The sequence below is a fragment of the Amblyraja radiata genome, chromosome 12 (assembly GCF_010909765.2).
Source record: "Amblyraja radiata isolate CabotCenter1 chromosome 12, sAmbRad1.1.pri, whole genome shotgun sequence".
Lineage (NCBI taxonomy): Eukaryota > Metazoa > Chordata > Chondrichthyes > Rajiformes > Rajidae > Amblyraja > Amblyraja radiata.
Window position 1 is genome coordinate 50335148 of NC_045967.1, and position 16663 is coordinate 50351810.

At 45.4% G+C, this 16663-nt stretch overlaps 1 protein-coding gene across 6 annotated transcripts in view; it reads right to left on the reverse strand.

The window, feature by feature from the left end:
• stag2 (stromal antigen 2) overlaps nucleotides 1–16663 on the reverse strand; it is a 148046-nt gene that overhangs the window by 84028 nt on the left and 47355 nt on the right. For 4 of the 6 annotated variants that reach the window (XM_033030736.1, XM_033030738.1, XM_033030737.1 and 1 more), the window contains one exon: nucleotides 13642–13792. In XM_033030736.1, the coding sequence (XP_032886627.1) occupies nucleotides 13642–13685 (44 nt within the window). In that variant the 5' untranslated portion in view covers nucleotides 13686–13792. Of the gene's footprint in view, nucleotides 1–13641; nucleotides 13795–13830; nucleotides 13836–16663 lie in introns of those variants that run through there. The other 2 variants (XM_033030739.1, XM_033030735.1) reach the window with 1 other exon arrangement.

The following is a 16663-nucleotide window of genomic DNA, read 5'->3' on the forward strand; positions in this document are numbered from 1 at the left end:
ATGTAACTCCCACCACAGAGAAATACTGGGGTTGGAAAGAAGCCATCACTATAATTCAATGGCTGCACTGTGTAGCATATTAAAAATGGGGAGGGGAGAGAGAAGGGAGAAACTAGCTGTGTAGTGAGCAATGGAGGGAGGGGAACAGAGAGGGGAGATGAAGGATCTTTGCTGCTGGGCACAAGATTTCCAATGCTCGGTCATGCAATGACCTAGGTTCGGATAAGTGAAGTGCCCCATTCGTCATACAGCACAGAAACAGGTTCTTCAGCCCAACATGCACATGCCGACCAAGATGCCCCATCGACACAAGTCAAGTTTATTTGTCACATACGCATACGAGATGTGCAGTGAAATGAAAAGCGGCAATGCCTGCGGAATGTGTAAAAAAACTACAAAACAGAATAGAACAGAATCAGTAATTACATATTGGTGAGGAAAAAAAACAGCATTTTAAAAAGACACAACGCAACAGTAGTGTGGTACAGTAAGTTAGTCCCTGGTGAGATAAGAATTTACAGTCCTAATGGCCTCTGGGAAGAAACTCCATCTCATCCTCTTTGTTTTCACAGCATGACAGCGGAGGCGTTTGCTTGACCATAGCAGCTGGAACAGTCCGTTGCTGGGGTGGAAGGGGTCCCCCATAATGTTGCTGGTTCTGGATCTGCACCTCCTGATGTATAGTTCCTGCAGAGGGGCGAGTGTAGTTCCCGTAGTGCGTTTGGCTGAACGCACTACTCTCTGCAGAGCCTTCTTGTCCCGGGCAGAGCAATTCCCAAACCAGATTGTGATGTTTTCGGACAAGATGCTTTCTACAGCCGCTGAGTAGAAGCACTGGAGGATCCTCAGAGAGACTCTGAAATTCCTCAGCTGCCTAACGATATTACTGTCTGAAGAAGGGCTTCGGCCCGAAACGTTGCCTATTTACTTTGCTCCACCCGCTGAGTTTCTCCAGCACTTTTGTCTACCGAGTCTCTATTACTAATCCTGAGAAAGTTAATGGCTTTAGTTTGAGCATGTTTAATGCTCATTATCAAAAGTACTTCCATGTTAATACAAAAATACACAATGACGCGCACTCTTCTGAAGTCCAGACACAGGGCATTCACTTCCAATGATACAGTGGCCTACATGAAGTCCAGATACGACCTTGGTAAGGCCATCAAAAAGGCCAAAAGGGACTTCTGCTCCAAACTGGAGGATGAGACAGATGTTCGGCAGCTGTGGCGGGGCCTGAATGCAATCACCTCCAACAAGGCGAAACCAGGAGGCAGCTCGAATGTCGGCGAAACATCACTCCCTGACGAGCTCAATGCGTTTTACGCACGCTTTGATAGGGAGAATACTAATGTGCCTTCCCGATCCACCATTCGCTGTGATGGCATTTCAGTCTCAGTCACGGAGGCCGACGTCAGGAAATCCTTCAGAGGGGTGAACCCCCGAAAAGCACCTGGACCTGATGGTATACCCGGTCGTGTTCTAAAAACCTGTGCGGACCAACTGGCTGGAGTTTTTACGGACATTTTCAACCTCTCACTTCTGAGGTCTGAGGTCCCCACCTGCTTTAAAAGGGCATCAATTATACCAGTGCCCAAGAAGAGTAAGGTCACGTGCCTCAATGACTATCGACCAGTGGCACTAACGCCTGTGGTGATGAAGTGCTTTGAGAGGTTGATCATGGAGCAAATCAACTCCTACCTCGACAAAAACCTGGACCCACTGCAGTTCGTTTACCGCAACAGATCAACGGTGGATGCGATCTCGCTGGCCCTCCACTCCGCTCTGAACCACTTGGACAACAAAAACTCATATGTCAGGCTGTTATTCATCGATTACAGCTCGGCATTTAACGCAATCATCCCCTCCAAGCTGGTTACCAAACTCGCAGAACTGGGTCTCTGCGCATCCCTCTGCAATTGGATCCTCGACTTCCTCATTCACAGTCTGTTCGTATTGGTAGAAATGTGTCAGCCTCGATAACAATCAGCACAGGAGCACCTCAAGGCTGCGTGCTCAGCCCCCTGCTGTACTCACTCTATACTCATGACTGCGTAGTCAGTCACAGTGCGAACTCCATCATCAAGTTCGCTGACGACACCACCGTTGTGGGGCGTATCACTGATGGGGATGAGTCAGAGTATAGAAGAGAGATCGAGCAACTGTCCATATGGTGCCAGCGCAATAACCTGGCCCTCAACACCAGCAAAACCAAGGAACTGATTGTGGACTTTGGAAGGAGTAGGAAGGGGACCCACAGCCCCATTTATATCAACGGGTCGATCGTTGAAAGGGTCAAGAGCTTCAAATTCCTGGGCGTGCACATCTCTGAAGATCTTTCCTGGTCCGAGAACACTAATGCAATTATCAAGAAAGCTCATCAGCGCCTCTACTTCCTGAGAAGATTACGGAGAGTCGGTTTGTCAAGGAAGACTCTCTCTAACTTCTACAGGTGCACAGTAGAGAGCATGCTGACCAGTTGCATCGTGGCTTGGTTCAGCAATTTGAGCGCCCTGGAGAGGAAAAGACTACAAAAAGTAGTAAACACTGCCCAGTCCATCATCGGCTCTGACCTTCCTTCCATCGAGGGGATTTATCGCAGTCGCTGGCAGTATCATCAAAGACCCACACCATCCTGGCCACACACTCATCTCCCTGCTACCTTCAGGTAGAATGTACAGGAGCCTGAAGACTGCAACAACCGGCTTCAGGAATAGCTACTTCCCCACAGCCATCAGGCTATTAAACCTGGCTCGGACAAAACTCTGATTATTAATAACCCATTTTCTGTTATTTGCACTTTATCAGTTTATTTATTCATGTGTGTATATATTTATATGATGGTATATGGACACACTTATCTGTTTTGTAGTAAATGCCTACTATGTTCTGTGTGCTGAAACAAAGCAAGAATTTCATTGTCCTACACAGGGACACATGACAATAAACTCACTTGAACTTGACCCCAAATTAAGGAAATATAGCAGCTATTAACATGACAAACAATCATAATAGTCAATGAACGTAAACACTAGTTATCCAGCTTACTGGAGATAGTTATTCTTAACCTTCACAGTAAGTGGAGTCACATAGAAGTGAAATGCAGCTGAGGTAGCCAGCAAGCTCTTGAAAGGCACCACATACTTTTGAGAGATTACATTGGATGTAGCTAGTGTGTCTAATGGCAGAATTGGCCCTACTGTCTGGGCTGACACTGACCCTTAACTGAAATATGCCAAGTCATTGAAGCACTAACAACTTCCAGCTCAATGGCTACCTTGGATCCCAAGATTTCTCCGTACATCAATGCTGTTAAGGGTCTTACCATTAAACTGTATATTTTCCTTTCTCATTCAACCTCCCACAGTGGAACACCTCACACTTACTTGGATAAACTCTCATTCTTTGAGAATGCAAAAACAATCCACTTAATCTCATCCTCAATCCCGCCATTCAAGGATCTGCCCGATTAACCTTTGCTTCAATCTTTCCATTGTACACATGTCCTCCCTTTAGTTGGGAGAGCAGACATGCACAATCTTTCAGATGTTTCTCACCTGGAGCAAAATATCTTTACTCTTCCATTTAAATCTTCTTGTAATGAAGGCCAAGATGATTTTTGTCTTCCCAATGAGAGAAATAGCAGGCTACTTGGGTTATTTTAAAGAACACTTTTCAGGTTCTGCTTTAAAAATAACATTTTATATTGCTCGCCACAGTGAAGGAATCGGAGATCTGACCTCTCTCTCTCTCTCTCTCTCTCTCTCTCTCTCTCCCTAGGTTCCCTCGATTCTACACAAATTAAACATTGATGCCACCACCTCTGATACTGCATAATTATAATTATTGCATGTGGTGTAACATAAGGCAAAGGTTTACAATCATGCATAGTATGATGCACTCTTGTGCAGCATGATTTGACCGTCTAGCACAGTTTTTCACTGTATCTTGATACACATGGCAATAATAGACCAATTCAGGAAAAAGTTCAAAGAGAAAGAAAAAAGTGCCAGCACCACACATGGGTTTTCTTACAGAGGACTCCCCCCTACTTCGGTAGGACAACCAACATAAGGTAGCTGATGGGTATACACAATAAAATGCTTTATGCATTGGCAGGCTGTATGAAAAAAGACAAATCCCAACTTGCAAGCTATTGCCCAGCTTTCCCAATGAGGAACTAATGACCAGTCAATTTGGGCATCTGCACTTCCACCACAGTGCTTCCACAAGTCGCCAACACACAAGTCGCCAAATTTGGGTTCTAACGTGTACTTCAAGAAAGCCTACATCATTCCAGCCCCCACCTAAAATCAAGTTCCCAGGCACAATGACTACCAGTATCGCTAACATCAACCTTTATAATAGACACAAAATTCTGGAGTAACTCAGTGGGTCAGTCAGCATTTCTGGAGAAAGTGGAGAGGTTATCAACCATAATGAATGAAGTGCTTTGAAATATTAGTATGCCTCACACCTTTACCAGACAATCAACTGAGGACACCATCTCTCTTGCACTATATTCAGTCCTGGATCACATTGACAATAAGAACATCTATTCATTGACAACAATTCAGCCTTCAACACCATATTTCTAAACAAGCTCATTGCTAAACTTTGACCTTGCACTTAGAGCCTGCATTGGCAACTGATTTCTTGACTTCCCGAATAACAGCCAGTTAGAATCAGTTCATAACATTTACCCGGACCCTGAACATTAGTGTTCCTCAATCCCTTGCTCCCCTCTAGGTACACCCATGAATGTGTGACCAAGTACAATGCCAAGTCAATCTTTACATTTGATGATACTGATTGTCAGCCAGGACAACAACAACGAGACAAGAGTACAGAAAACAGATTGAGAACCTAGTATCATTGTGCCAGGACAATAGCCCAGCCCTGAACGTCAGCAAGACAAAAAGAGTTGCATGCAAGTTTTAAGAGGTTGGAATCAGATGGGGTCTGAGAAGAAAATAAAGAGAGGAATGAACTCAAGCGGGCAAATAGAAAGGCCAAAAGGGACCATGAAATGACTGACAGTTGGATTAAGGGAAATTCCAAAGCCTTTTATACCTACATTAGAAACAAAACCAGGGAGAAAATAGGACCATTAAGAGGAAATTTATGCTGGGGTCAGGGAATGTAGGTGAAGCTTTAAACAAATACAGCAAACCCTCATTTTAACAGACCTGCACGTATCCCCAACGTGTGAGGCATCATAGGGAGCACCCGATCATACCCAGGCATTTGGCATTGTATGGTAGTAATTCAATCGCAGCACCACTTTGGTGAGGTCTCATTAAGGAGCTTTGCATGCAGTTCCGGTCACCCCATTGCAGGAAGGAATTGGAGGCTTTGGTAAGGGTGCAGAGGAGGTTTATCAAAATTATGCATGGATTAGGGGGTATTAGCTACAGGGAACATGGACAGACTGAGATTGGTTCTGTGTGGTCCCCCCCCCCCCCCATCCTTCACATAATGGGAAATCAAACACTAGAGGGCATAGCTTTAAGGTGAGAGAGGCAAAGTTTAAAGATGTGCAGGGCATTTTTTTTTTAATATACAGACGGTGGTGAGTGCCTGGACCGCACTGTTGCAGGTAGTGGTTGAGGCAGTTACAATCGTGGCATTTTAGAGATTTTCGGATAGGCATATAGATAGATAGAGAATGAAGGGATAGATGGTCTTTGCATCATGCAGGCAGAGATGGTCTTTGAATCATGTTCGACACAGACACTGTGGGCCGAAGGGCCTGTGTGTGCGCTGTCCTGTGCTGCTGAAGGTTCTGAAATAACTAAATGGTCCGATAAGCAAGTTCGGTATTTCGACTGCGCATGTCCAGGTCAGCGGTCACTAGCTATAAACAGTCTCGGTAACGGTGGTGCTGCATTGTGTGCAAGCTTGCGTTTCGTCCGGGGTCTGCTCTCCGTCGCAGCGGCCGCTGTTGGGCAGTCCCCGTCCTCTCCCCGGTGTCCCGTTCCTGTCCGGAGGTGTCCGGGGTCGCCCTGGGCTTGCAACCGCTGGCTCCAGCTCTGCTCTGCCTGTCCTGCCGGGTTGGCCGGCAGCCCTCCACCTCCACCCCCTCCCTTCAGTCTGACGCCGAGATCTGGCTGAAGATGGGCAGCCGCCGGCCCTGCTCGAAGATGGGCGACTCGGAGCCGCTGCTGCTGGAGTCGTCCTGGTCGGAGAGAGAGTCTGCTGACGGGCTCCTGCCGGCCACGGGCAGGCGCCCGTTGGAACTACTGGTGCTGTCGGTGACGGTGGTGCTGGTGGCAGCAGCAACCTCCTCCTACTCCCTAGCCCAGACCTCCTCGGGGTTGTGGATGAAGTGGCAGCGGGTACCGTAGGGGCAGAAGCTGATGGTGTGCAAGGGACGTCTTGTACGTGGGGTGGTGGCTGAACGAGTGCAGCTCGGCCAGGCCGTGGGCGAACTGGCATTTGTTGCCGTGGCGGCCCATCGGGGAGCAGGTTCCTCTGGAGTTGGAGCAGGGTTGGGCTGGAGTTGGCGATGGCTGTGGGCTCTCCGCGCTGGATGTGGGTTCTCCGCGCTGGCTGTGGGTCTGTGGGTTCTCCGTGCTGGCTGTGGGTCTGTGGGTTCTGCGTGCTGGCTGTGGGTTCTCTGTGCTGGCTGTGGGTTCTGCGTGCTGGCTGTGGGTTCTCTGTGCTGGCTGTGGGTTCTGCGTGCTGGCTGTGGGTCTGTGGGTTCTGCGTGCTGGCTGTGGGTTCTCTGTGCTGGCTGTGGGTTCTGCGTGCTGGCTGTGGGTCTGTGGGTTCTCCGTGCTGGCTGTGGGTCTGTGGGTTCTGCGTGCTGGCTGTGGGTTCTGCGTGCTGGCTGTGGGTCTGTGGGTTCTGCGTGCTGGCTGTGGGTCTGTGGGTTCTGCGTGCTGGCTGTGGATTCTCCGTGCTGGCTGTGGGTCTGTGGGTTCTGCGTGCTGGCTGTGGGTCTGTGGGTTCTGCGTGCTGGCTGTGGGTCTGTGGGTTCTGCGTGCTGGCTGTGGGTTCTCCGTGCTGGCTGTGGATTCTCCGTGCTGGCTGTGGGTCTGTGGGTTCTGCGTGCTGGCTGTGGGTCTGTGGGTTCTGCGTGCTGGCTGTGGGTTCTCTGTGCTGGCTGTGGGTCTGTGGGTTCTGCGTGCTGGCTGTGGGTCTGTGGGTTCTGCGTGCTGGCTGTGGGTTCTCCGTGCTGGCTGTGGGTTCTGCGTGCTGGCTGTGGGTCTGTGGGTTCTGCGTGCTGGCTGTGGGTTCTGCGTGCTGGCTGTGGGTCTGTGGGTACTGCGTGCTGGCTGTGGATTCTCCGTGCTGGCTGTGGGTCTGTGGGTTCTCCGTGCTGGCTGTGGGTTCTCCGTGCTGGCTGTGGGTTCTCCGTGCTGGCTGTGGGTCTGTGGGTTCTGCGTGCTGGCTGTGGGTTCTCCGTGCTGGCTGTGGGTTCTCCGTGCTGGCTGTGGGTTCTCCGTGCTGGCTGCGGGTTCTCCGTGCTGGCTGTGGGTTCTCCGTGCTGGCTGTGGGTCTGTGGGTTCTGCGTGCTGGCTGTGGGTCTGTGGGTTCTGCGTGCTGGCTGTGGGTTCTCCGTGCTGGCTGTGGGTTCTCCGTGCTGGCTGTGGGTTCTCCGTGCTGGCTGTGGATTCTCCGTGCTGGCTGTGGGTCTGTGGGTTCTGCGTGCTGGCTGTGGGTCTGTGGGTTCTGCGTGCTGGCTGTGGGTCTGTGGGTTCTGCGTGCTGGCTGTGGGTTCTGCGTGCTGGCTGTGGGTCTGTGGGTTCTGCGTGCTGGCTGTGGGTCTGTGGGTTCTGCGTGCTGGCTGTGGGTTCTCCGTGCTGGCTGTGGGTTCTCCGTGCTGGCTGTGGGTCTGTGGGTTCTGCGTGCTGGCTGTGGGTTCTGCGTGCTGGCTGTGGGTCTGTGGGTTCTGCGTGCTGGCTGTGGGTTCTCCGTGCTGGCTGTGGGTCTGTGGGTTCTGCGTGCTGGCTGTGGGTTCTCCACGCTGGCTGTGGGTTCTCCGTGCTGGCTGCGGGTTCTCCGTGCTGGCTGCGGGTTCTCCGTGCTGGCTGTGGGTTCTCCGTGCTGGCTGTGGGTTCTCCGTGCTGGCTGCGGGTTCTCCGTGCTGGCTGTGGGTTCTCCGTGCTGGCTGTGGGTCTGTGGGTTCTGCGTGCTGGCTGTGGGTCTGTGGGTTCTCAGTGCTGGCTGTGTGCCTGTGGGTCCTCGTGCTAGCTGTGGGTATGTGGGTTCTCCGTGCTGGCTGTGGGTTCTCCACGCTGGCTGTGGGTCTGTGGGTTCTCCGTGTTTCTTAACCATTTTAAGCAGTCATGAACCATTAATTCTCAAGCATTGGTGGGAATGCTCCACATTCTCCAGAATCTGTAGTCATCCTATCAGAGTCAATTGACTGTAATTCAGGCCTCAGCCCTGGAGACTTTGGCTTGTGACAGGATGCTGATTCTGGTAAACTTTATAGGCCGGTAGATTTGGAAGATTTTGCAGTCAGATTAGTAATATCTTGCAAATTGTAGGTTGTTCACATTTCAGAAACACAGGTGAGGGCTGGGCTCAGTGCTATCCAGTGGAGCTTCCTGTCAGTTTGAAGTCCTGATCTTTCCTTCAAACAGCCAAAAGATGCACTAATCATTGAAGATAATGGTGGCAGCAGCAACCTGTGGATGAACAGCTGTGAAATCTATTTTATTAACATCCGCAAGGAGACACTCATCTTCTCTGCCAGACAATACCATAAATGGTTTAATGAGAATGACATCCAAAACGAACTCACTCAAAACTGGATTTGAAACTCCACGTCACAAAGGGAAAAAAAGTCCTATAAGCACCTGAAGGTCAAAGTCCAACAGAAACCGCATGACTTGTACAAGAGTGTTCAAGAAGGAACTGCAGATGCTGGAAAATCGAAGGTACACAAAAATGCTGCAGAAACTCAGTGGGTGCAGCAGCATCTATGAAGAAGGGTTTCGGCCCGAAACGTCACCTATTTCCTTCGCTCCATAGATGCTGCTGCACCCGCTGACTTGTACAAGAGTTGCTATCTACCAACTGAGTCACAAATGAATTAGGATTGAATCCAGAGTACCAGACAGTAGCTTGATTAATTCCCTGACTATAGTCGCACAGTAATTTAAAGAACGAGGCAACTGTTTCTCAATTCTCCCATTTAAACTCCAGCCTGGAAGGAGTCTGCTACAAGAAAACTAATGTACAAGATGACCTTGGCATGCACTGCCAATGTTGTTCTCTGTGCTGACATTAAGGGCATGGATAGTGAAATACAAAACGTTGCTGCTTGTTCCTTACCAGTATTTGGATAGAATTGTTCACTGAACTTCTTGAGCAAATACAGCCTCTTGTTCTTTCTCCCCTCCCCCTTGCAAATGTCCCTGCTCTGCATGTGTTCTGTTCCTTTTACCATACACATTGTATTACAAATGAGAACGCTAGCTGCTGCTGCTGCCCCCACTTCTGTGTAATTATTTTCTGCAGACTTGAAATCTTGACAATGTACTTCAGCACTTGCCATAGATGGCACAGTAATGCAGCTTGTCGAGCTTCTACCTCACAACTCCAATGACACGTGTTTAATCCTGACCTCCGTGCCAAGTGTGGAATTTGCACATTTTCCATTTGACTGTCAACTTCTTCTGGGGTTTCTTACATCCCAAGAATTTGTTGGTAGGTAAATTTGCTTACTACTGCATCTGGCCTCTAATGCCTAGTTTGTTCTAGTATCTGGATGAGGTTGACAGTAATCTAGGGACAATAAAATTGAATTACTGTAAATAAATACAGTCAATGAAGGTCAATGTAGGCAGAGGGGTGTGTTACCACACTAGAGGATTGAAACGTAACTCACTGTCCAGCTCAATGTACAAACATTTCCAAAAAGGAGCTAACATCTACAATCAAATACACATATAATTACTTATGGAGTGAAAGGCTTTCCTGTTTCAATTCTGAAGCTTTAAGTCACTAAATTACACTGTTGCTACAAATGTCGATTGGTCTCCTGATCGGTCTATTCTGCATCCTTTTGACAAGCACAAGCTGCAAATTATTCCACCTCACCAATGTGGCATCTGTTGCAACCAACAACACAAATGTGTAAGCACATGTCAAATCCATTAGTAAAGTAAAATCAACAATTTAGTTGGCAATCATGTAGCATGGAAGAAAATTTCATTATCTAGTCTCTTCCAGCCGATGACAGTTGTTCAGAATTTAACAAGTCAAATAGCAATACCTTGGGTCATGTTAACTTGCTCTGGAGTAATTAATAGACTAACGTAAATGCACCAACCTATGTCTATCCATCTGCCAATCAAATCCTTCTCACCTGCATTCATCCATCATTTGCTAGCATTTGTGCACCCTGCTATAATTAGTCTGAAGAAGGTTCCCAACCCGAAATTTCACCCATCCATGTCCTCCAAAGATGTTGCTTGACCCGAGTTAATCCAACAATGTGTCTTTTTCTAAATATCCATCTGTAGTTTTTGTATCTCCATTCTTCAGTCTTGGTTTTGTCATAGCTACAAATTAGAAAACATACAAACATAGAAAATAGGTGCGGGAGGAGGCCATTCGGCCCTTCGAGCCAGCACCGCCATTCATTGTGATCATGGCTGATCGTCCCAAATCAATAACCCGTGCCTGCCTGCTCCTCATATCCCTTGATTCCACTAGCCCCTAGAGCTCTATCTAACTCTCTCTTAAATCCATCCAGTGATTTGGCCTCCACTGCCCTCTGTGGAAGGGAATTCCACAAATTCACAACTCTCTGGGTGAAAAGGGTTTTCCTCACAGTTAAATTGCCTCCCCTTTATTCTAAGGCTGTGGCTCCTGGTTCTGGACTCGCCCAACATTGGGAACATTTTTCCTGCATCTAGCTTGTCCAGTCCTTTTATAATTTTATATGTTTCTATAAGGTTTCACCTCATCCTTCTAAACTCCAGTGAATACAAGCCTAGTGTTTTCAATCTTTCCTCTTATGACAATCCCGCCATCCCAGGGATCAATCTCGTGAACCTACGCTGCACTGCCTCAATCACAAGGATGTCCTTCCTCAAATTAGGAGACCAAAACTGTACACAATATTCCAGATGTGGTCTTACCAGAACCCTATACAACTGCAGAAGAACCTCTTTACTCCTGTACTGAAATCCTCTTGTTATGAAGGCCAACATGCCATTAGCTTTCTTCACTGCCTGCTGTACCTGCACGCCAACTTTCAGTGACTGGTGTACAAGGACACCCAGGTCTCGCTGCACCTCCCCCTTACCTAACCTAACCCCATTGAGATAATAATCTGCCCCCTTGTTTTTGCCGTCAAAGTGGATAACATCACATTTATCTATATTATATTGCATCTGCCACGCATCTGCCGACTCACTCAACCTGTCCAGGTCACCCTGCAACCTCCTAACATCCTTTTCACAGTTCACACTGCCACCCAGCTTTGTGTCATCCGCAAACTTGCTAGTGTTGCTCCTAATTCCCTTTTCCAAATCATTTATATGGTAAACAGCTGCGGCCCCAACACCAAGCCTTGCGGCACTCCACTCGCCACTGCCTCCCATTCTGAAAAGGACCCGTTCACTCCTACACTTTGCTTCCTGTCCACCAACTAATTTTCTATCCATGCCAACACCCTACCCCCAATACCATGTGCTCTAATTTTAGTCACCAATCTCCCGTGCGGGACCTTATCAAAGGCTTTCTGAAAGTCTAGATACACTTATCCAAGAACTATGGAATTGCAGTTCATGAGGTACAGCAGTCACTTGTATTTATTTAGCTCTTAACAAAATAAAACATTTAAGAATCATTACAGGAGCATTATCAACATAAGAGACAAAAAATATTATAAAAATCTTAAAATAGCATAAAGACAATAGGTTGGCAGGTTGTCATCTGTTTTGGCAAGTTAAAACTGAGCATGTTCATAGGTTTCAGATACTATAGAGACTTAGAAGATTTAAAGATGTAAATGGGATATGAATGTACGAAGCCACGGAGCTTGAAATCAATTTAAAAAACAAGGCTTTACTTGAAGCCAGAGGTTTGGTTTCAATAGGTCTTAATGCAGGATAGGATACAAGCAACAGATTCAGATTTTAAACTTACAAAAAGCGCAGTGTGAGACCATAACCTTGAATATATTAGAATAGTTAATTTGAGAGGTAAACAGCTTCAGCAGCACATGAACTGGGGGAGAGTGAGTTAACATGGAAAAGCTCAAAACAGATAATCTTAGTTAAATTGTAAATGTGCGATCTAAGTCTTAACTTAGCTCTATGTACAATGCCAAAGCAAGAATCTGGTTGTATCTAAAATTAGGATGCCATTGTTGGCTAATTAAGAACATTTACGGAAGGGACATAACAAAATCTCTGGTTTCACTCCTACTTAAGGTTGATGGATACATCTACCCAACTAATTTTGGAATTTTGAAAGACTTTTGTCAGTGGTGGAGGTGACAGGAATGAAAGAATGCTTGATAATGAAATGCTTCGAATTAAAAATTACAATTATTGAGCCAAAATGACAGTATGATAGAAGAGATAGAAATAAGAGACAATGTTTTAGATTTGAAAATTATTTTGTATATTCAAATAATAAATGCTTTATGCTGTATGGACATCATGACTATTATTACCCTCCATAAGCTTTAGCTGATCTGAATAAATCTATTCAATTAGGATTTGTGACAATAAGCATAGGATTGTGTTTGGCTATGATGTCCTACTTTGTCCCACATTAACAGATGAAACTCACTGGGCTTTCAAATGTTGGGTAACTGGCCCACTAAACCAGATCCCAGGCCCCAATCGGGGGTCGAGGTAGCGCTAGCAATGGCTGCCGAGCCAACAGTCTGTCTGTCCTTTCCTTACTTGTGTTTAAATAGCATGTATTAAATGTATGTTTTTAGTGTTCTTTAGCTTGTTTTATGTGGGGGTGTGGGGGGTTGGGGGAAACTTTTTCTGATCTCAACTCGACGGAGATTAGATTTTTTTTCTGTATCGTATCTCCATCTGCACTGCGGCCCAACATCGAGGAGTTGGCAGCCTTTGCTGGAGACAGACTTTTAAGAGCTCCACCACGGGTGCCTACGGGACTTTAACATCACGGGGCCGGCGATCCCTTTGCCACTCTAACCATGGGTGCTTGCGGACTTAACATCACGGTACCCGCGGTCTCTGGTCAGAGATCAACATCAGGAACTCCAAGCCGTGGGAGTTTCAACTGCCCCAACGCGGGAGTTTCGATCGCCCCGACACGGGTGCTTCGACCTCCGGCCGCGGGAGCTTTGATCACGTTGATGGGTGGTTCGACTGCCCTGACCGCGGGAGAAATAAAGAGGAAGAAGCTTGGACTTTTTTGCCTTCCATCACAGTGAGGAATGTGGGAAATCCGCTGTGGTGGATGTTTGTTAATTTATGTATTTGTGTGTCTTGTTGCTTTTTTTTCGTATGGCTGTTTGGTAATTTACATATCACTGTACCTTAAATTGGTACATGTGACAATAAAAGACCTGTGGAATCACAAGTGCAGGAAAGGAAAGAAAAACATCAAATGCACAAAGTTGGGTGACATGCAAAACTAAACATTGTTACTATCCAAAAGTAACGTGTGGCTGAATAACAAATAACTTACTGAGGGAGATGAAATTCTGTGGGTATTTCAGGTTCAGCTATCATCTCCTAAACATCTTCTGCGACAAAATAAAATATATTTGTTCTCCCCCCTACACAACAGCAGGGCGTTCCGTTCCAACCTAGACACTCCTAGTCACAGAACGCAAAACCTGAAAGAAAGAAAAAAAATAAACTGAATCTTTTGACCTGCTGCTCATTAATCTCTTCACACATTTATAATTCACGGTTCACTTAACTTGACAGTTTAAAAAAAAAATTCATGTAAAAGCACATCGTTATACAGATCTGGGGGTCCAGGTTTTGATTGCCCATCAATGCTGTTGCAGCCATGATTGATGTTTTTCTCTCCTACTTGACAAATGGAAATAAGGTACAAGGAATCTGTCATGGTTTCATTGCTATTGAAAAGAGGAAGTGGAAAGAGTAATTGATACAGCCTCAAGTTAGTGGTTTTCCAATCTTACAATTCAGGACAACAAAAAAGTCACTAAATAGGCATTAGCACTTGTAAACGTATATAGAACTTGCGTATGATAACAAGTGAGCACGATGAAGATTATTGGCAGTGTTTGTAGTTATTGGGCAGGCATACTTAAAACATCAATATAAATGCTCCTTCATACAGAAAAAAGTTAAAAACCATCACAAGGCTAATTGAATAATCCACATAATTGGCTGGTCACCAGTTAAATGCACAAATAAACTCTATCACTGTGGGTAGGCAATTAAAAGCCAGGATTTTAATGCCAGACTGTATTTAAGGAGCCTCCTCAAAATTCAATGAAATTGGAAAGTTACCAGAAAAAGGGGGTCATTGATTGGCAAAAGTAAAAGAAAAAAAAGTGAAGTAGTCTAGGTAAATGGACTGTTGAAGAAAAAGAGCAGTGGAAGACGAAAGGAAATCCAAACTATATTTAACATTCACAAAGAAAATATTATGACTTTAAATGACTAATCTTCAGGTTTATGAACTTAAAATATTGTATTCAAATGTCCATGAGATTAAGCTTCAAGTTCCTTTATCGTGTGGATTCCCTGTAGGCTCTTTCGCAGAGATAAATCGCCGCAATGTTGAAGTGGAACCGGGGAAAAAGATCCAACTGCACTGGGACATCATGGCAAGCAAGGAGCACAACGCTTATTTTACAGCGAGTGGGATTTCATTACCTATGGGCAACTAAAAATAAAATTCTGTTAGCAATCCAGAATATTGGCATCAGTGGTGGTTCTTGGATAGGTCTGCTCGAACAGAACAGATGCATATTCAAGAGGAAAAATCAAGCATCCTCAAAAATCCTCAGTGAGATGGTGATGCAACTGTTGTATCTTGGATATAAACCAACATTCAATTGAATCAGGAAGACGGAGATAGAAGGCTTGAAACTAGCAAAGTGACTACTACATAAATTATTTACCTGTAGAGAACCTGATGAATGAGAGAGAATGGGAACTGTGAGAATTAAAATGTTGTGGTGAAAATAGCAAGGGATGCAAGACATGCAAATGCAATTCAGAACATAAATACTGTACTACTTGAAATCTACAAGGATAATTTGCTAGATCCATTAACCTACATATGCTGAAACCACCAGTTCATTTGAAAACAAAATCAATTTGGGGAAAAAAGCTATTTTTACGATATATTATTCTTTTAATGACAGTTTAGTCAAATTGGTCCTCCCCTTGCGCTGGAGCACGCTTTAATGACAGACATTTGCTCCTTCTGGTTCTACATTTCACTCCCCATGTTCCTTTCTTATCAGAATTCACCATTTGCATCCTTTTCACCTCCAGCCTTGGTTATTATCTCCATCCTTCTCTCCCCGAACTGACACATCTGCCAATCATCCCCTCCTTTTGGAATCCACCTATTATTTGCTTGTTTTTGTCCCACCCCTTCTCCTCACCTCTTTCTACAATCAGGATGAAGGATACGGACAAATTTCCATTGGGACCAATGTCAATTTCCTTCTGTAGATGCTGCCTGATCCACTGAGTGCCTTCTATTATTTTAAGAAAATGGGAGGCTAAAATACAGGAGCAATAATACCTGCACTTGATTTAGGAGACCTAATAGAAATACAAATATCTCAATGAAGTACATTTTTAAAATAAATGCTTCCAGAACCAAATGTTACACTGAATAAAATTATGTTCGAATTTTTATTAATGCCAAATCCAAGTTAAGATAGCTCTTGGCTAAATTTGGCATACTAAAAAAAAACTTCTCAAAATGAAGATAAAAAAAACACTCAATTAAAAAATGTATGGGGGAACACATAAAATACAAGCTGAAGTACCAGCTCATATTGTGCTAGTACTATTTCACACCCTAAAATTGACATCCAACTAGTGCATGAACCTTCAAAACTCTCAAAGGTAAAGGATTATTTCAGTTCCTTTCTACTTAAGCAATTCAAATACTGGTAGCTATAATAGAAATAATTAAATTCCATCATATAGTTGCACACCAACTAACAAAACTGACATCAATGGCACTGGCAAATATCTTTCAACAGTCCACGGTAAATTCAAAGCAAGAATGTAAAGAATTAACTCAGCATAAGGACGCATATCTTACTCGATATATCTGTTTCCCCTTAACCTGGATTTATACACATTATAATTGGTTATAATAAAGACTTCCTCTAGCTCAAGGGCATCAATAAAAAAAAAAATCACAGAATTACAAAAAAGTTATACCACAGGACCACATCTGCCCAATAAGCGAGTTCAGTATTCCGAAAAATGCAAGGAATCGTGGGATTTGTCAAAGGTCATTCATGATTAAGAAAAAGCAAACGAAACGCTGGCTGTACACACTGTGTATAAATTGTTAAGTATTCGACTTGGGGATACGGACTATCCCGCGGTCTAGGTTTAAGCTCAGGGGTGACCGCGATTTTGCGGTTGCAGCACCTAGACTGTGGAATAGCATCCCGCTCCTCATCAGAACTGCCCCCACCATCAACTCCTTTAAGTCACGACTCAAAACCTATTTCTACTCCCAAGCATTTTTG